The 21359-nt window shown below is 40.2% G+C and overlaps 1 protein-coding gene across 10 annotated transcripts in view; it reads right to left on the reverse strand.

Moving 5' to 3' along the window:
* The window catches only part of LOC128877864 (forkhead box protein P1), a 392211-nt gene that overhangs the window by 9919 nt on the left and 360933 nt on the right, over positions 1–21359 (reverse strand). For 6 of the 10 annotated variants that reach the window (XM_054125474.1, XM_054125473.1, XM_054125472.1 and 3 more), the window contains 10 exons: positions 20279–20338; positions 18059–18308; positions 16935–17039; positions 16630–16804; positions 14421–14607; positions 11432–11780; positions 10301–10369; positions 7562–7638; positions 7260–7361; positions 3160–3290 (listed from right to left, as the gene is read on the reverse strand). In XM_054125474.1, the coding sequence (XP_053981449.1) occupies positions 3160–3290; positions 7260–7361; positions 7562–7638; positions 10301–10369; positions 11432–11780; positions 14421–14607; positions 16630–16804; positions 16935–17039; positions 18059–18308; positions 20279–20338 (1505 nt within the window). The remainder of the gene's footprint in view (positions 1–3159; positions 3291–7259; positions 7362–7561; positions 7639–10300; positions 10370–11431; positions 11781–14420; positions 14608–16629; positions 16805–16934; positions 17040–18058; positions 18309–20278; positions 20339–21359) is intronic. The other 4 variants (XM_054125469.1, XM_054125468.1, XM_054125467.1 and 1 more) reach the window with 3 other exon arrangements.

The following is a 21359-nucleotide window of genomic DNA, read 5'->3' on the forward strand; positions in this document are numbered from 1 at the left end:
TCGGTGATGGTCGAACGAAGACGACGAACGACAAAGGCAGCAGGCAGGAGAAGGGCGTTTAGTGGTTCGTTTTCTTTCAATTTCTTTTTTTTCAACGTTTCTTTTCATATTTTTTTTTTTTTTGTAGACAACGACCAAGCGAAAACGTCCCGGTCGCCGTGTTATAAAAGATACCGCGGTAAGGTCAGAACGTCGCGCCAGCCAGCCAGCAGAATTCTAAAAAGTGGTAGTGCTTACTGTGCGGAGAGGTGGGGTGGAGTGGGTGATGGGGTTGGGTCATATTTCCTGGGGCGGCCGCGGGACAGATGCCGCCGCTTTACGAACTCGGCGTCGTCCACCATCCAGAATGACCCAAAGTCGTCCTCATAGCGCACAAAACACTTGTGCAATGATAGATTGGTGCGGATCGCGTTCTGTATACACAGACAAGACCACCAAGAAATAGAGAAAAAGAGAGTAAAAAAGATAAAGGTTGTTTCTGCTTGTTGAATTTTCTTTCGCATTGTTTTTTTTTTTGGTTTCGGTTTCTTTCTTATTATTTGTTACGTCGTTGAGGGGGGTTCTTTTTTTTTTTTTTGTTCAGTCCTCGGAACGCATTCAACGCTTTCCCGTCGAGGAATTCCGTCGTCCACACGAGAAAGATCGTCACGTGACGCCGTGACTCTCGACGCCCCCCGTGAGCCGTCGTCGTCGTCGTCGTCGTCGTCCTCCTCGTCTCTTATACTCGGAGGGATCTCGACGTCGACGCCGTCGTGGTCGGTATATATTTTCGACGTTCCAAAATAACGTACAGTAACAAAGACAGCACAGACTCGCAAATAGTAAGGGCGGGGCAGAGAGATACAGAGAGTGAAAGAGAAAGAGAGATAAAAAGAGTGAAAAAAGTAAAAGTAAATACGTAGAAAGGTGGCTGCTCCTCTCACTACCTGACCAATGTGCAATTCTGCGGTTCTCGGTCTGCACTGGGGCGCATCCCGCATCCGGATCCCGGGTATTCGAGACTAGACTCTGAAGGGGGGAGGGGCCAGAGACATTGGCCCTCGCCAATTCTCGATCGGTTAGTCGCTGCAAAGCCCACATGCTTGTTAAAAAGCACACACCACGGGTTTTCTGCGTTTTTTTTTTGTTTTTTCGACTACGTGTTTCCTTCCACACGAGCAAACCGAGGGCGGCTCCCTTCTCGCAATCATTCCCAGCCTCCTTCTCCTCGTCGTACCGTCATGATCTTCGAAAACACGCACACGCGGCCCAGTCACGCACCCACAGACTGACGGCTACCATCGCACACGAGACGGGCAAGTATAAAACAGTCCACACCCACACGGGACCAAACACAATACTAAGCCAGCCTGCCGAGTACAATTTCGAAGAAGTAGTTGGTTTTGTTCAAAGGGATGTTTCAAAGTCGACAGCCACGTTCTCGCGTGTGAAGATTGTTTGGGATCAAAAGACGTTTGTGTTTGAAAGCAGTAGTGTCTTGTTTGATGTGAAAATTTGTGTTTGGTGTGGATGACTGTAATTATAATAAAGATACGAAAGCTAGGTGTTTTAATTTGTTTCAGTGCTGTACAGTCAAGTGGTTCTGTTTTAGTCGCGTACAGATCGAAGACCCAGTCCCGCATGTGCCAACGTGTGCCAAGGTTCGAGCACATGTGCCTTGGGTCGGCGCTTCGACCTGAACGCAGCTCCATGCGTACTTCATATTGAATTCTATCTTTGTAGCTATCGTAAAATGAATTCAAAACTGGATGAGAAGAAAATCTGACTGAAAGATACTATAGTTTATCTAAAACATCAATTTTGTAAGTAAACAAATTTTTAAAAGAAATCTAGAATCTAGAATCTAGAATATGCTATAACAAGAACTATTCTTTTGAAAGCACAAGCTATTTAAAGCGTTTCAACTATACACAGTGTGTCTCCAGGGTTCGCGTACACGCGGAAACGTGGCTTTACTAATACAAGATGGCGGAATTGCAACTCGGGAGGCTCGGTGTTAGCAGACAGACGTGTTACAGACAAACGACGCAAGCGATCGGCAATACAGATTAATACGGCGAGACAGGTGTATGAGAAAAAAGAAACGGTTTTATATATACACACACGCGCACAACTCTATACGTATGAATGCGCACAGATAACATACACAAAAAACAGGGTAATAGAGACATGTAGATATGTATATATATTAAGAAAAAAAAGAGATACTATTGTGAAGGCAGGGTACGATGTATAGTCTGTACGAGAAACACATCGTAATGTAGATAAATGATGCACAGAGCAGCGTGCGTGTATGTGCGTATACATACATACGAGGCTTGCACACGCGCGCGCGTCGCGCACAGTAAACCCTTATCAATAGACACATATATAAGTATAAATAGCTATGAAAAATACGTGAATATAGAAAAAAAGCTATATATATAGATATAAATATACGTATAAAAAATAGAAATATTAAAACACTATCAACTAGGAATATATAAATATATACATAAATGTATACGATAAATATTAATGTATACATATATATAAAAAGGTATGTATTCGAAAAAAAAAATGTAAAAATATGTAAAGACGTATGTTGAGATATATATATACATATATAAAAAAGATTGTAAAAAACTGGCAGTATAAACATGAGGAAGGGGTACGGGGGGTGGGGGAAACGGAGTTATAGCGGTACGAGTATGTAATAAGAGTAAAAAGCGATCGGGTGAGTATGTAGAATACATATAAATATATATAAATATCTATGAATATGTAAAAAGACACAGATAGAAAGAGTAAGAAATATATAGAAATATTAAAAAACGGGGATATATCTCGTTGGCGGTGGAAAGGGGGAGTTGGGTGAGGGAGAAGAAGAAACGGGAGTGCGACCAAGGGGGCCGATAATTTTCTGAAATGGTGTACTTATCCACTTGGGGTGCTGGTGGTGGTGGTAGGGGGCGAGGGGGGCAGGATGATATTTCATACGGTGATATCGAAGAGAAAAAGAGAAAGATATATATATATCTATACATAATATCGTAAATATATCTATAATAATAAAATGGAGTGAAAGAGAGAAAGAGAGTAAAAAATCGCGGTTGTAAAATTTGTTTTTGAATTGTCGGTGGGACGAGAAGGGCAGGGGGCGGGGGCGGGGCAACGTACCCGGTCGTGCTGCAAGCGCGTTGAGGACGTCTCTTGTAAAACTCCACTTCGTCCACCGTCCATACGGCGCCTTTCACGTTTTCGACTCGCATGAAACATTTGTGGAGAGACAGGTTGTGTCGCACTGCGTTCTATACAAAATAATACACAGACTAAATAAGCAACGCAAAAAACGAACGAAGCCAACTCAATCGCGAGGCCGGCTGTCGATCGGGGCACGGTACTGATGGTGTGTTTTACAGGCGGTGTCATCTCCGACATCCGATACACGACCGTGATGATGATTGGTGATGGATGATGATCGTGACGATGAACCCGACGCACGCACGCGCCCCCCATTGAGACGCGGCGGGATGATTTCTTTCACGTGGAGCCGTCGAATGTGGACAGGGGGTACCCGTGATACAATTATCGTTTCTCTTTCGTCTTACCGTTTTTGGACAAGCTCTGTATACCGTGTGTTTTGTGGAGGAGGCACGAGCGGTGCTCCAGAGTCAACTAGTGGTTGGCTGATAGTAGGAGTCGAAAACGAGGAACTGTCAGGCATAAAATTTGTGTACGGTACTGAAAATATTTATTGCATCGACATGTGACGTCCATCGACATTCGTTTAATGTTCATATTTCTTGAGATTAATTTAGTAGAGGTAGAAATTAATTCTGTAACATTTAATAATTTATAACTGTAAATAGATAAAGTTATTTTGATACAATCTAAATCATAGGAGCTCTATTATAATATAAACACAAAATTCAAGTCTCTGATGGTCACTGCAATGCGTCTATACAGGTACTCTTGTTATTGTCCTACAATTATTATCAAGTACATTAAATATCTCAGTGGTGCAATAAATATAAGAATATAACACATAATCCAAGTCTCAACCCGATGGTCATTGCAATGCATCTATGCAGGTACTCTTTTCTACAATTACTGTGAAGTACATTAAATATTCCAGTGATGCAATAAATATTTACAGTAAGTGTACAACGTTACAGCTCTTCTTCCAAATTCATGAACTCGTATCAAGCCATCAACCTTTGTTCAATTGCAAAACGAGTGGAACCTAACCAGAGTATAAATACCTCCATTTGTGTTGCTATTGCGTTTTGGAAAGTAATGTACTTATGGATATGTAATGGCTTCCTCTATTCCCTAAGCAAAGTGTTCATAGATGGATTCAACAACTGACTAGAGGTCCTAGTGATCTACAGTCAGTCCCATAAGTATTCGTACCCTTTATGTACCCTCTGAAGTGGTTTGCCTAAATTCAATGATAGATTTGATGTTCTGAAATAAATGTTTCATTATAAATATATGAATAGGCAGAAACATCAAACTCGACATTTAATTCAGACAAATTTCTTGAATAGATATAAAGACTGACTGTAAATCCCTGCATTCCTGTCACTACTGCGCCACTATTTATAAAATATATTCCTCCTTTTTTGACTCCTACTAGCAACTACTCCAACGTTGATTTTGGAGCACCTATCGAATGTCTTGTCAGCAGAGTTGCCACCTCCTGACTCTATCTAATCGTTTCGAAAATGATCGTCAATCGTGTTTTCTTCGCAGTTTCCCGAGGTGGCATCTCGTTGACTGTCTCTGAAAGCTACTCAACGAGTCGCAGGTCGAGAGGAACGTGAAAGCTGAAAGAACCGACGCGACCGACGAAGAATTAGTAAGTCGTGTGAGAGCAGCGAAGGATGGCCGGCGATGGTCGCGCAATGACAAGGCCGTAAGAGGACATAACGAACCAAAACGATTAATCGAAAGATACACGGTATGTGGCATTCCTTTATCGTTAATGCACAGCTAGTCATCTAAGTCTAGGGGCAACGACAACAATCACACATGCCGCAGGGCCGTACAAAATTCCAAAAGGGAAAGGAAGAAGGGAAAAATAAAAGAGAAATCAGGAGAAATCGACGAAGAGCCGTCGACGATGATCGTTTCACGCGTGGTCACGATGATCTCGACGCCTGGATCAACGGGCTGGTTGCTTCCTGTCGCTCCTGGCTCGGCGGAACCTGCTCTTTTTTGCTTTGAAAATTTTCTTAGATACACATAACCATGCGAGGCGAAGCGTCATGGCAAACGTCGATTACTTCCACGCTCACTCGCACACACGCAGAACACACGCTCGCGCGCACTCTTGCCAACAAAGCGGATTCGTAGGGCGTATGTCGCATTACGACTCGATCATGGTCGATCGTTACTCGACTCCAAGCGCAAGTCTAACGATAAAAACAAAAAAATCGCTCTTCTTCAGCCTCGTTCATGCTTCGTTTCTGTGAAACATACGGCAGAGGTCTATGAAAGAAAATTGCTAAATGCAGGCTCTTTAGGTGCTAGCTGACGAGAGGAGGTCGCGACGTGGACGAAGTCTTTGAGATAGAAGTGGGCTTGATACGTAGAATAGTTTGCGTTGAAGGTGGGGTTTATATTTTTAGAGAAATGTTTTGAAGAAGTCTTCCTGCGAATCCCCAGGCTCACGCTCCTGACCTCTCAAACAAAGGAGCAAGCTGGCATAGCGCAAAAGTAGGGGCGGTGCCTGGTATGACTCGCAGTGGGGGATAAGACCTGTGCAACCAGTACATTTTACTCCGACTTTTCGTAAGAATCCTTATTCGAATGAAGAACAACGATATTTTTAATTTTCTTAAGGAGGTATAACGCAGCTGTCGTAGTCAAAATTCAAGAATTCTTTTTGTGATTTAAGTATATTCAATCTAAACCAAAGAATATATTATAGCATAAATATTGAACTCGATATATATAGATCGGTTGTAAAGATATATTTAAAAATGTCAGTGTCCCATTTTAAATAATTTCGTCTTACTATCTACTAGATTGACATGTAAAATGTGTATAATGTACAATGTACAATGTCTAAAATGTGTATAACGTAAAATGTCTAAAGTGTGTACAATGTAAAATGTGTAAAAGTTAAATGTGTAAAATGTAAAATGTAAAATGTAAAATGTGTAAAATGTGTAAAATGTAAATACTTCGTCAAGATGAGACAAAGTGTTCTCAACATCTAACACTAACACAACTAAACTGTATATTAAAATCTCTATTCCCGAAACTTGAATACTCTAATCAGACAACTAACCCCTACTTCTACTCTTGCAATAGACAAACTGTCAAGTTCGATATTTACATCATATAAAATTACTCTTTGTTTTCCATTAAAATATACATCCAAGAAAATCTGTTTAAATTTTGTCTACGAAAACTCAAATCCCCGTAAACGCCAGAAAGCACCTTGCTCATGGTAACTTCTAGGATTAAAAGTCACACGAAATTAAAATCCATTTCAAATTCTACGTTTCAAGCTCGATCCCATCTAAGCAACGTTCGTCCAAGTCCCGACCTCTCCCCTGAAGAAATGATATAACACAGCCTGAATAGACACCATCGACGATGTGTATTCCACGAATGAATCGTAATGCGTTGTAATAGTCCACACGTTACCGGGTCTCCCCCGTTCAATCGGGAAAGCAACACAATAATCGTTACCAGCTCGTCCGCTAGGCGGCATCGGTCAGCCTGTTAATTCAAATTAATACGTAAGATTATCTGAGATTCTTGAAAGCTCGTCCCTTCTAGTTAAACGCATTCAGCTTAATTTGCTCGTAAATGCAAATTGCACGACCAGTCGTCTCGTCTTCGTGACTTGCAATCAAACGTTGCATAACTCCGTGCCACGCTGAGCTCATCCATTTAGAGAACCATACATCCAGGCTTCCTGGACGCGATCTTCGGTTCCCGAATCATTGGTCCCCGGACCCAGGGACCAATCGCGCCATCTTCTTCGATCGATAAATCGTCTGGTCAACTTTTCAACGTGGCATTACTCTAGTGATTTATTCGTCGACCGAATGACGAATTTTCGATTCACGGAATCGCCGTTCGAGAAAGAATCTAGCAGCCGAAATTTCCTTTTTTTTTTCGTTGTTGTACGATTGCAAAGCGATCGCAAAAGCTTGTTCAGAGAGCTTTCAACGGAAGGCTGTCGTCGCGTTCTGTGGGATTATCTCCGTCGTTGCAATGGCTGAAACGCTTATGTTAACTGAAGTCAAGAGATATACCTTCCACGTAGCGGCGTTGCGTCGGAAGTAGCAGAACGTGTTCTGGAACCAATTGTAGATCTCGTTCAGCGTCAGCTGTTTGTCCGGGGACTCGATGATCGACTGCGAAACAGAAAAAAACGAGAAGACGATGGTGAGAGTGTTCTTCCACTGTTTTCACCAATTTAATCGACGAGGAAGATCAATCTCACCCGTATTCCGCCTCGATATTAAATTGATTGCAAGGGATGCTATTAGTGGACGATTCGTTTTCGTCGGAATTATTTAGTACACAGTGGGAACGTATCGAATGAATCACTCACCTGTCGTATTAATGATGCATACGTGAACGGCGGTCGGACGTCGGCGTTCTTGTAAAATTCCCTATTTCGTTGGATTTCTGAAATACCAACAAGTCCGGGTTTGTTTTATATTTTTTTTTTTTATTTTTAGAAATGGCGGACGAGGATTGGCTCGCGATACTCTTACTCTGTCGAGGGGTAAGTTTATCGGTACCATTCGTTTTGTGCGTGAGGATTGTCTGATTGGTGGGTTCACGACAAACAAGCAAACATTCTAGAGGCGTGGCGCGAATTGAACGTCGATTGAAGGGATGAATGATGCGGCGATGTGGAAAATTTTGTTTAAACGAATGTACACGGGGTATATGGCTGGATAAAATTGGTTCGATAAAATCCACGTGTTCAGCAGGTTATACCGAACAAAAAGTGTTACGTATAGTACAGGTCTATCTCGATTTGTTAATTAGTTGCAGGTAAGTCTTAAGTTGTAGTACAAGCTAGACTTAATTGATTTAATTAATTAGCAAACTGAAATACACCTAAAGGGTATACGTATGATCAGTACAAAAATCTGCAAAAATTTACAAGAAGGTATTTAGTGGGGTACTATAATATAAACAAGTTTCAAAAGTGGTCGAAATGGAATGCCCCACGTATGTAATGAAAAATTTATTTAGAAACATCAACTTACTATTTAAATTACAGAAATTCCTTCGATAAACACAGAGGGTACGAATATTTATAAGACTGACTGTATTTTCTTCAGAATGGTCTGCTGAATACATGGAAGAAATTTATTGAATTCTTCGTTATAAAGTGAATTGTAAATCATGAGTTACTTCAATACAAATAATTTTATCATTTTACCACTATTATCACTAATGAAGTTTATTTGAAATTTATTTCGTGAGACCCAGAGAAATTTCGTCAAGGAATCCATATTATGAAAGTCCGTTGTAAATGACCCGATTTTGAATAATAAATAAATGTATCGCAATGAGCAAGAAGTACGTGGAGGTACAGGAAATGGTTTCGGTCACATGCTCGGAAAAACAGGGTCAGATTATGCGAGCGACATCCTTAAAACTAGATCAAAGGGTAAGCAGAAAGCGATGGGAGATGTTAGGATTAGGTGGATACTTCCAGTTCGAGACTCAACTTCGTCAACTGGACCAGTCTCCAGAGGCAAAAATCGACTCAAAATGATTTAAAGTAAACATTCATGTATTTAGAATTTAGCTATGAATTCGAATTCAAATAATAAAAATAATAGAAATCAAATATAGAATGAAAATAAAGTATATTAAATTTAAATTCACCTACTTGCCTTTTCCATTCAATTTTTATACACGATGAACCCTTGAAGTGTCCCATATACAGTCAGTCCCATAAATATTCGTACCCTCTGTGTTTATCGAAGAAATTTGTCCAAATTGAATAACAGATTTGTTGTTTCCAAAAAATCTGTTTGGAAGCATCAGACCTGTCACTTAATTTATACAAATTCTTTCAATGGACATAAAGGGTACGAATACTTATAGGACTGACTGTATATATGCGAGTGTAAAGTTTCTCCATGTACATATTTATGACTAGACTGCGGATCTTTATGCAAAATAAAATCTTTGTAAACGTACCTACAAAAACTAAACCTAAATAAGAATTTATTTTACTCTGCAAGTATTATAATATGAACTCTACTTTCAATATGTTCTATATTATTGGCTACTGTGTCTACTCTACAGTTTCTGGCACGTTCAGATTTTTTATAAATGCACAAAAATCCGCGGTCTAATAATGACAGATTTATTTGAAAACATTAAATTCTTTATTTAAGTCAGAGAAACTTCTTTCATAGAGGAATAATTATGAGAATAACTGTATATCCATTGGTCCAATAGATCTACTTCAAATCATTTTCAGGACCTCTGTGGACTAGCCTGAACAACGACAGAAGCATCCAGATGGTCAAGGTTGAATTCACGAGGGAGAAGAAAGAGACAGGGGGTGAGAAAGGTAGGGTTCTCCGGCATGCAAGGGTGCACCCTTTAAGAAAATCCTTAAAGCCACCAAAGGAGCGTGGAAAGAAGGTTGACAGTACCTTGTTGGACGTCAAGGCCAGCACGCTCCAGCATGTAGGGCAGCCCTACACGGTGGGGAGGGCGGGCAGCACAAGAAATAAGGAAACAACAGAAGCATCGGTAAGAAAGAGGTTCGAACAAACATACGTTTTAAAATTCATTATTTTCTCGTATTGATCATTCTTTACTCGTTCGTTTCTCGTTAATTTCGTTGCGCCTTTTATTGCACTCTACCTATTTGTTCGTCCTACGTCGCCAACAAGGTGTCGAACACTGTACCTCACACTGTGACATTGTCGCTACCGTGAGTAAATCTGTGCGTGTGGTAGAGTTTTACGATAGGAAGAAGGCACGAGATCAAGAGAGGACCGTAAAGAGCATTTGCTACAGGATTTTCTTTGTTTTTTTTTTTAGTTTTTTTAATTTGTCGGGGCGCATTTGACAAGGACGAGCCGGGAAATGCTTCGAATTCAGTAATTATCAATTTTAGTCGTAATTCACCCCCTTTTTTAGCGAAATCACGTAGCTGTTTTGATAGAATTTTGCTTAGTTTCAATTGTTCGAGAGTCTTGAAAAGAGGTTCTTTTTTTATTTTTGAAAAGATCAGACGCGAAGATTTGTTCAAGAGGCATTTCACGGGTCGCGCGTCTCCCCGACTGAATTTTGTTTAAATCGTTACCTTCGTTAATATCTATTCCAGATCTATCGACGGCTACTCTGCGCCTTACAGTGCCCTCGTCATACAGTCCTACGAATAGTATTCAATTTCTGAATTCACATAGTCTTTCGTTTCACCTTTCTCGAGACGGTATTAACCCATTCATCCAAACAGCGATTAGTCTCATCTCGTATACAATGAAGACTTATACGAGGGAGAATGGTTTCGAGTCGCAAAAAGAAGATACACGAAGTGGTTGTAGAAACTAGATTCGATATGTTAATATTTTTCATACGAAGACAGATTTGTCTGCTTTTTGTGCACAACTTGCAGCTTTTACACTCATCGTAGGTTGCCATCCATGAGTCTATGAGACACTAATTTCTGAAGGGCTCACTATTGTCGTTCATTTAATTATTTTTAAAGTAATAGACATTTTTAGAGCGTTTCAGAAGAATGTAATCTTTTATCTTTATCTCTATAACGTTAAAAATTTCATTTCACAATGCCACATACTGACTTCAACATTAAAGTAACCAAACACAAAGATGCTATCACTCCGCTTTGATCACCATTCGATACTAAGAACAAATTATTTTAACCCTTTTAGACCTGAATTACTTTTCTTCCTCTTACTAATGCAATTTAATCTTGGGGTTGGATAAAAATTAGTATAGCAAAAAATAAAAAAGAACTCCTTCTTCATGTGCAACAAAAAAAAAAAATATATGCAGGCCGAATTGAATAACCTTCTCCTTTTTCGAAGTCGGTTAATAAATGAGAACATTCGCCCTAAATAATACTGTCGATACCGTACGAGTCTTATCAAATTTTGTGTCCTCGCTTGTGGAGGCCAAGTCTGAAAGGGTTAGTTCCATAAAGTCAGGGCATTCAACATTCATCGTCTCACAACTCATGGAAAGCAAATAATAAAAAGAAACAATACCAACGCGAACCATTCTCCCCCATCGCAGGTAAAAACGGAAGAACCTTCGTACAGAATTTTCAACACCGTCCAAAGACGATGGAAAGATAGCTAAAAGATCCTTCGATCGTCGTATAGTTTCATATTCCTGATCGATCCTCGGCGAACTGCGGTCAGAAATACGTTTGGAAGACACGTGTATTATAGAGAGTAACGAAAAGCCTTACCTCCTGCCAGTGAAAGGGCAGACTTGTCGCTGATGCGCCGCCTGATGGGCCCCGCCATGCTGGGCATGGTCGGCATGGTGGGAATGCTGCCGGGCATGTTCGGCAGCGGTGGCATACCGGACATGTTGGACATGTTGGGAATCGGTGGCATGGGTGCTCCACCAGCGGAGGATGGCAGCTGACCGCCAACGGGAGACCTCACCGCCGAGACCAGCGCCGACATCGAGACCGGAGACACCTGGGACACGCCGAAGTTCGGGGGTGGCTGGCTCATCAGGGCCGTGGAGAGATTCAACTTTGGTATACTCGAGCCCGTCTGCAAGAAGCAATTCGGTGTTCGGAGAAACACCTTCGCCATTATTTGCACGATTCCGGAATCTTTAGATCTTTTTGATTTTAGGTGGAAAGATTCGCTAACCACAGCGTGAAGCTGTTTGATAAGTGTCGTATGTTTTATCCAGTATGATTGTGAATTAGAAAAGACGGGAGTTTGATTTCTGATATATAAACGGAGTCTTTAGATCTTTTTGATTTTAGGTGGGAAAATTCGTTAACCACAGCGTGAAGTTGTTCGTTAAGTTTCATATGCGTTAACCAATTCACTGCCAACTACCAGATGTCTAGTAGTTCAAATTGATCACAATTACTCGAGGGATAAGGTAGCCTTTTGATCCACGAGTTATTGCAAAAGACGATAGTGAATGTTTTTTTAAAACAACAAATTGAATACTACTATCAAAAAAATCTAGATTACACATCTGTATTAAATTTTGCTCGGCAGTGAATGGGTCAACCACCATGATTGTGGATTTGAAGAGATGGAAATTTGATTTTTTATATATAAACAGAGTGATTTATGGTAATGTCCATCAGGTTGAGACGAAGTTATCCTCGACCTGTGACAATATCTCAGGTTAAAACGAAGTGCTTAAAAGATTAAACAAATTTTGGAGTCAGTCTCATAATTTCTCTGTCAGTTGAAACAGGTCCTTACCGAGTCTCAACCTGATAGACATTATTATGATCTCCGAATTTTTAATTCCACGTTCCTGAAACGAGGTCTAATTATTCTCTATTCGCCTTGCAGCGTATTTTTGTGGTTATGACTCAAACTTTCCCGGCTAATAAACATTTTAAAAATCATACAAAAGTAAATATCTATATCAAACTGACCAAGATTGAACATTGTCTACGAACTTTAAACATTCTCTTACTAAAGACTCTAAAAAAATCTACACATCTCGAACTATTTGTTTAATTGCTATTTGCACGAACGTATCCGTTTGAAAGAGCACGGACTACAAACCAGGCATAACGCGGTTAAGTTTTTATTAATGAGCATAATAAGTTACGTTTAAATATTCATACGGTCCAACCATCGAATATTTCAACGAAACGTTCTCAATATCAGAGATGATCCCGACCTTCGCGGCCAGGACCCCAACCCCCGTTCGCGCTAAAATAATTAAGTCGCCAAGGGAGGACCGACCACCGTCGCGAGCGGAGGGCTAATGCGATATTGGTATTCTCCGACTGCCGGACTTGTTAGAGGTTTTAATTAAGGCGATATAAAATCAACGAGAACCCGATGAATTATTAATGCAAACTTTATGTATAAATTAGCGAGTCTACTCTACGGCGCGTTAAAACTGAAACTGGCGTTGTTGTTAGCCACAGGGAAACTCGTAAAATTTCTCTCGCTACCCCTAACCACGATGTCCACCCCCGCGTCGTGGAAATCTGGCTTTACGACTTCTCGTACCAGAAGAGTTTACATCGCGACACGATCGTTAAGGATCGTTTTTCCGGGCACCCTAACGCCACAACTATTCGGCGAGAGACCATCGAGTACCCGTTACACGATTATCTTCGATGTTGGTCGGTCAAAATTTCAATCTGAATTACGAAGGGTTTCTCAAAGAGGGGCACTAGAAATTTTGTTCATTTTAATAACAAAATATGCCTGCCATAGAGTAGTAGTTGTAGTTGTGATGGACGGTTAAAAGACATCATTTCTCATTTAATTGTGATCATGTGTACTTTCGTTAAAATTTATATACTTCAAATATTTTTGATTATGAAGTCAAATTCTGAAGTGGAAAAGGAACTTGAAAAACCTTTCATAGTATTAATAAATTAATATTATGAATTATCAGATGCAATTTCAATACTTCGGCAGTCTGTATATCAATATTTTGAATGATTAAATAATTTATATTTGAAATTTCGAAAAATGAATACAACATGCTCGAATGAATATGATTAACATTTTAGCAACCAGTAGCGATTGGACATACAAGGTGTCCCAAAAATATTGAAGATCAGAGCGCGAGTATGCCAGTGGAGCGTTCGCAGTAGTATAGGGTACGCCATATACAGCCGCACTCCACCGTCATACTCGCGGTAGAGTACGAACGCGTCTGCCTAGGTCCTACCCTATACTACTGCGGAAGATTGGTCGGGGTTTTCTGTTAATATCTCCTCGGACATCATTTTCGCTACGGAAAAAGTTTCAAATCACCCCACGAACCCATTTCAAGGACCTTTAACATTTTTGGGACACCCTGTATAATTAAATTGAATAATACTTTTCATTTTCACAACGTTACTGCTCAATCTTTGTTTTATCTATTAAAATCTATTATTACATTAGGTCTACTGGAAAGTTCTGTCTGATCCGGTTACAAGTTTCAACAAGTATGCGTATACTCATTAAAAATGATATACAAATTGCAATCACGCAAGATTGTCATAAGTAATGATAAAAATTGTATTATTCAATAAAATTTATTCAAGGTGGGAAAAACGTATTATTTTGTTTTATTCTAAAAATGGACAGAACTTTCTGGTAGACCTAATGATAATAGATAGATAATAATAAATGCATTTATTATAGCAAAATGCCTATTTAATAGGCTACCGGTCGTTAAAGTGTTAAATGGGCAACTGAATCCTATTTATCAAATAATTGCAAGCGACGAAAACTCACCGACGACTCGGACGACTTTGGTGGTTCCGGGGAGGCCATTTGTTTCGCCACGTGCAGATGGTGCATCATGGCGGTTAGCCGGTCCCGTTCCTTCTGCAACTGAATCTCCAGCTGGGACACCACTTGCATCTGAACTCTGGCTTGCGCCGTCGATCTGTCGTCCAGCGTGTGCTCCGTGTTCAAGTGCCTGCAATAAACAATCAACGTTAATTCATACCTATCGAAAGTTACCAAAATGAAAATTTGGTTAAATTATAAGGAGGAACCGTACTTATAACCCCTTTGACCTACGCTATCTCCTGATTGCTCGGACTAAAGTAAACAGAAAGGTAGGAAATCCGAACAAAGTACCACGAGCCAGTAGTATTCCTACATATATGATTCAAACTCGCAAAGGAATAATCATCCCACCATAACGAATCATAACCTACTTATTTATAAAATATATAAGCCACAGTAATAATTACTGCCATCTTTTTCACACCAGTCCAGCGAGTCCCTCCTCTAATGAAGCTACACGACGTTACAAGGAACGTTTGTCTCCGGCGAATCTCACCCCAACAGGGGATACCGAAAAGAATCGAGGCTCCCCAACACCAGGGGGTTGGTGCCAACAAGATTCCGTATTTAAGAATTTCCGTAATCCTTCTTCGTCGCAGGCAGAACGGACTGTATCGCCAAGGGTGAAAGAGGGTGAAGAAAGGATGGAGTGAAGGGCTGGTTAAGACCAAGAATGCGGGAATGTCTACGCTCGAAGAGGAGGAGGGGCGGGAGGGGGCCAGGGGATTAGAACCGAGAGGCATAACGATGCGGTCGAATGTCGTGAATATTAATGAGACAAAGGTAATTAGCGTTTTCCTTTTTTCCGTTCCTTTTTTAAGTAACGGCTTGTTTGAGGGAGTTTGAGGGAGTTTGCGGCGACGAGCTGCGTGATTACTAGGGACTGCCCGACCAAACCGAGGAGTGAGGGGGAACGACGGAGGCTTGAAACCGATGGAGAAGGTGCTGGATGTCAATGAGATACGCTGACTCCGGCGATTTTTCTACGCTACCTTTCCCTTCTCCTGAACGATCCCCGCGATGCCTTTCTAACTCATTCCACAGAACGAAATTGTCGACTTTATTCTTCTCGTTTCCCCGCTTCTCCGCTGTTACAAAGATCTCAATCGACTGCGGAGGATTTACCTACATTCCCGTGGTACATTCGAGATTTCGCGCGGCGAGTTGCTGAGGATAGGTCAAAATTACACTGTATACTACTTTGGCATAGATCTGCGATATAGTGTTTGTAATATTGTATATCATAAACGTGAATAATTAATGAAAATCTTCGTCTAAAATCTTTTTCCTTTTTTGATACACAAGTATTCATACACTAATTCATTTTTGAAAATTTATTTCATCATATTGAATCCAATCCATTTTTTAATTTCATGTTCAGATTCATAATCAGCGATCCCAAAACCCTCCATGTACTAAGTTTCATCCAAATCGAGATACTTTTCGCATTTTTTTCCGCCATATTGGATCCGCCATTTTAAATTTTTGAATTTCATGTTCAAATTCGTAATTAGCGACTCCAAAAACCCCCGTGTATCAAGTTTCATGAATTGATTTTCACGAAATTTGGTACACGAAGGTTTCCAGAGTCACTGATTACGAATTTGAATATGAAGTGAAACAATTCAAAATGGTGGATCCAATATGGCGGAACAAAATGCGAAAAGTGTCCCGATTTGGATGAAACTTGGTACACAGAGAGTTTTGGAGTCGCTGGTTACGAATCTGAACATGAAATTCAGAAATTCAATATGGCGGATCCAATATGGCGGAACAAAATGCGAAAAGTGTCTCGATTTGGATGAAACTTGGTACAGAGGGGTTTTTGGAGTCACAGATTACGAATCTGAACATGAAATTAAACAATTCAAAATGGCGGATACAATATAGCAGAAGAAAATATAAAAAGTGACTCGATTTGGATGAAACTTGATAAATGGAGGTGTATTGGGCTACTGACTCTAAATCTGTATTCAAAAATAGATCATCCTAGTTCTATGCTCTTGTAAACAGGACTCTTCGATTCCAGTGGAGTGACGATTGATACAGAAATTGCTACAGCTACTTTTAACTTAAACTACAACTTCGATTCAGCTTTTAAGCGAACTTAGCCTTCGTTTGATGCAATCATAAGAAAATGTGTACTTACTTAAGGAATGCTTGATAGTCTTCACAAATAACTTCACAGCCCGGCCACTTGCAAACCCCATGACCGTAAAGGGGATGAGCCTTGTCGTTCGAGGAAACGTCCAATGGCTTTTCGTCCAGCGGAGTGGTGCCGTTCATCTCCGACCGGCGACTGGACACTATCGAATTCAGAAGTCCTGCGATAGTCCGGAAACGACGATCGTATTTGCAAGGTAAAGTGAAAATAAAAAGAGAACGGAAGCGAAAACGAAAATATAAACGCGAACGCGAAGAGTAGAATTTAACCAACGGAGAATTTTACTTTACCATTCAGTCCTGTCCCGGATTTTGGAACGTTGGAGTTCTGGTGGGATTCTGGAACGTCCGGTGTCTCTGTCTTCCATATCGGTAGACCCTCGCCTGGTTGCAGACCTGTTCAACATTTACATTTACGCGATTTAGTTCTGAATAAAATTGACCTTTAGCAAAATAAAATTAACGCATTCGCAACCGACAAATGTTTTACGTTTCTAATACCGAGCATTGACGAAAATAATAAAATTCTGAAACTGAACATCTCAAATTTGTATCGTTAGGGTAATATAAAAATTACAAAATATGTTTTGAAATAATTCATGTTGTAAATATGTAGTGTACAAAATAAAAAGATTCTCATAATTTTGTTACAAGCAGGAATAAAATTTGAAATGTCGTGAATTCACGTCAGAGGTCGCGAATGTACGACATGCAACTTGTTAAAAAATTGCATCGAGCCTGGTAGTAAAATAAAATTGTGAGAATATTGAAGAAAAGGATCGCAAATGACGGTAAACGACGGGCAAGTTTGTTTCGCGCGTGAATTTTTGTATTCGAAGTACTCGAGGCGCGAGTCCCTGCTACTTTTCCAGCCCTGCCCTATTATTCCGCCCTTTCCTCATCGCGTCAGAAAGAAAAACATCGTTGGAACGAGATCCAACGCAACAGAAACACTTCTACGTGGAAACTTTTGCCCAGGGTGAAGTGGAAAATGAGAAAGTGTAGGGGTGGACCGCTCGAGGAGAAAGAGAAGCTTGGGGCACGAGAACGGGGACGTTGGACAAGGGGTGGCTGTTGTTTAAATTAGGGGGGCGCCTCGACGGATCATAATATTATATTTTCCATGATCTCGGAAATTTTCTAAACCTAAATAGAATTAGTTATAGATGTTAGATAATCTAATGGATTTAAATAATTAAATAATCTAACTTTGAAAACGTGTCCTTTTTGGTATTATTAGACTTGATTATTTTGTATAGCTGTCTTGAATCGTTGGAAATGAAAATAAAGGATTGAAATCCTTTATGTTTGCATTGGTATCACTAACAAAATTTTTTAGACGTACGATGTCCCATCATAGCGGACACCCGAGCGCAAAGTTAAAAATCGTCAGAAAATTAAACAGAAGAACCTACCTGAAGAAGGATTGTGACCCTGAAGACCCAGACCCTGTTGGAGGAGATACTGGCTCTGCGTGATTTGCAGCTGCTGAATCAAGCGTTGCTGCTGAAGCGCCAATTGTTGAAGAGGGGCGGACGCCTTCTTCTTGTCGGCGGTTTGCAACAGATGCGTCTGCTGGATCACGTTCAGCTGCAACTGTTCCTGCAGTTGCTGTATCGCCTGTTCCAGCTTCTTCCTCCCTAGCTCCGCGAACTGGTGTTGGTGCTACAATGCAAAATCAATTGAATTTGAACAAATCAATTCAATGCAGATGCATGTAATATTCTTCGTCAGAGAATAATAAAATTTATTTTATGAATCGAATCTTGAATTTGTAGTTTAATGGAGCATTTACTTGTCGTAATATGGATACTAGTTTCCATGTCTAATATTTGCAATTACAAAATGAATCTATAGAGATGAGGTAAAAATAGTTAATCATAAGTAGCCTGCGGATTTTGTGCATTTATGCCAAATGCAAATATGGTAAACGTATAGTAAACGTATGGTAAACGTATGTTAAACGTATACGTAATTATTCAATTATAGAAGAAAGTTTGTATATATCTTGTACATGAATTTCATGTTAATATATACTATAAATGCATCAAATCCTCAGTCTAATTATAAGTCCAAGTTATACATGCGTTAGATCCAATAGAGGAATAAATAAATTTCCCATAATAATTTCTTCTATTCCCTGGCAAATGGGAACATCCGAGAAAAAGAAAGAAAACACGAAACGGGGAGAGTTGCATCTTGGCGGTGGTGAATAAATCACCGACACGGATAATTCGCTAGGGAAGGCGGGAGGAAGACAGAGGGCAGTTGATGGGTACCCCGAAGACAAACAACGAGACACAACGGCTGATGGCGACGTTTAATTGCTTACCTCATCCTCGAGGAACCGTGGCGCCCTCCCATCTTCGCCAAGCCTCGAGGATATTTTAAAACAAACCCTGAGATAGACGCCCTTTATCATATTGCGCTACGAGCAAGAAAAACCAGCGCGCTTAATGAGCCGAAACTCGCTACTAACGAGAAAATGCTCGCGAATTTTGTCCACTGGACGACACCGAGGATTTCTTCGTCGCCGCGGAGAATCTTCTCGAGGACAACGCGTTCGCGTCGATGGAAGAACGTTAGATTCTCCGTAATTGAGATCGTCTTTCGCACGAGCCCGCGACAATCTCCTCGAGTGGACTGTACAAATTTGCTGAGCAAAGGAGACCTGGTCAGGCCATGCCGCTAAATAAATATTTGATGCCTCTATCGGTGCTATCGAGCCTGTGTGCGAAACGACGATACGTATTTGCGTGAAAATGTCTTTTGTGCTGTTTACGGGAGGGAGTATTGCGCGCAGGGAACTACGACTTTCTGGAAATGGCACTCTATGAATTTTTTTATCTATACAGATGGTGTTTTTTTATTGTGGAAAAGTTGGAAAATTATGGGTTTGGTCTTTTAGGGAACTATAACTTTCAGGATATGGGACTCTATGAATTTTTTCGTTTATATACATAGAGTTTTTCAGCGTGGAAAAAGTGGAAAATTATAGCTTTGATCTTTTAGGAAACTACAACTTTCTGGAAATAGAACTCAATAAATTTTGTCATTTATATAGATGGAGTTTTCTACTGTAGAAAAATTGAAAAATCAGAGGTTTGATCTCTTACGCTATAATTAAAGGTACTACACGAATTATTCCACGTCTTCCTCGATAAAAGAAAAAAGAAAAATTGGAAAGCGAGTTCAGCACGTGGCATTGGAGCCATCGCGTATTTTAAATAGTTTTAAACTGAATTACAGGTGAGGTGTGAAGAGGATGTAAAAAGTATAAAAGTATCCCTCAGTTCCTGTCATCGTAGGAGAGATGCTCCGGTGTTTGCACAGTTGCGCCAAAGGATGGGAAAGGGAAGTAGAAGAATGTACCCCAACAAACAGACGCTTTTTATAATTAAAATTATCAATGGTCAACGAAGGGTGATAAAAGGCGGTCTGTTTGTACGGCGGAGTATCTGAAAGATGTTTAACTATGCCAGGATGCAATGCTTACTCGATAAAAAGGACAAACTTCGCTAATGTACTTTGAAGGACCGGGCACAATGAACGCGAACGAACGAGCAACGAAACCCGAGATTCCTCCGTCGTTCTACTAACTTTCACAATGAAATTCGAAAGAATGGTATACTTACGTCTTTCAAGGACGAAAAGTAGCCGAATCGGTCCTGGTTCGACGCATGCTCCGAGGAATCCTGCAACAATAGAAGGAAATCAAAGTCAGTTGATGGTTCGACAACGTGTCTCATAGAATTTCACTGGCAGAGGAACAATTGTATCGTTTTCTTATTTTCAGGTGCCTTTATTTCAGCAATTTTCAATGTTGCAAGATAAAAATGTAGGCTACTACATATTTATATATATTTATTTTATATTTGGTCTACTTTATATCTGTATTCAGTCAATCTCTATTCTTATACAAACATAACTAAGTAGTTTTTTTAAATACATTTTCTTTGTGACCATGAAAATTGACTAAAATATGCACCCATAGAATTAATTAATAAAATAAATGTTACTTCCTTGCCTTTCAGTAAATATATAACAATTAACTAAATTAAATTGAAGTTTATAAATAGTCTGCAGATTTTATGCATTTATCCCAAATGCAAATATGGTAAACATATGTTAAACGTATATGTATTATCTAAATTAAAACGAAGTTTACAAATTAAATATGTACCAGTTAATTAAATAGAAATAAAATTTACAAATTAACTGATGTTTAATTATATCAGTTACTACTTATAGCACATTATTTCACAATGTTCAACCCCCAAAACATCCTCTTACTTTTATTCATCAACAAACAAAACACATATCTGTAGTGTCCGCGCCTCCCATACCCAACAATAAGGAGTCAAATAAGAACACGAAACGTAGGCTACGGGATTGGTCTTGTAGGTAAAGCGGTCGACTGTGGATCCGAGGATCGTGGCTTCGAATCCCCGTGCCTTATTTTTCGTTTAGACTCCTACATATGGGGGCTCGTCCGGGATGGGGGGTTACAGCGGCAGAGGACCGGCCAGTGACGATGAGTGACGATGAACAACAATGCCACGCGAAGGACGGTGTCGTGTTGACGGCGGAGTGGGCAACAATGAGGCGTCGAGAGAGAAAGAGAGAGGGGAGTAGACTCGCGAAAGAGGGCGCGGCGCGCACTGTTGTTGAGACGCGAAACCCGAGAAAACGGACATTCGGCCTAGTTAGGTAGCT

This window comes from Hylaeus volcanicus, chromosome 6 (assembly GCF_026283585.1).
Source record: "Hylaeus volcanicus isolate JK05 chromosome 6, UHH_iyHylVolc1.0_haploid, whole genome shotgun sequence".
Taxonomy (NCBI): domain Eukaryota; kingdom Metazoa; phylum Arthropoda; class Insecta; order Hymenoptera; family Colletidae; genus Hylaeus; species Hylaeus volcanicus.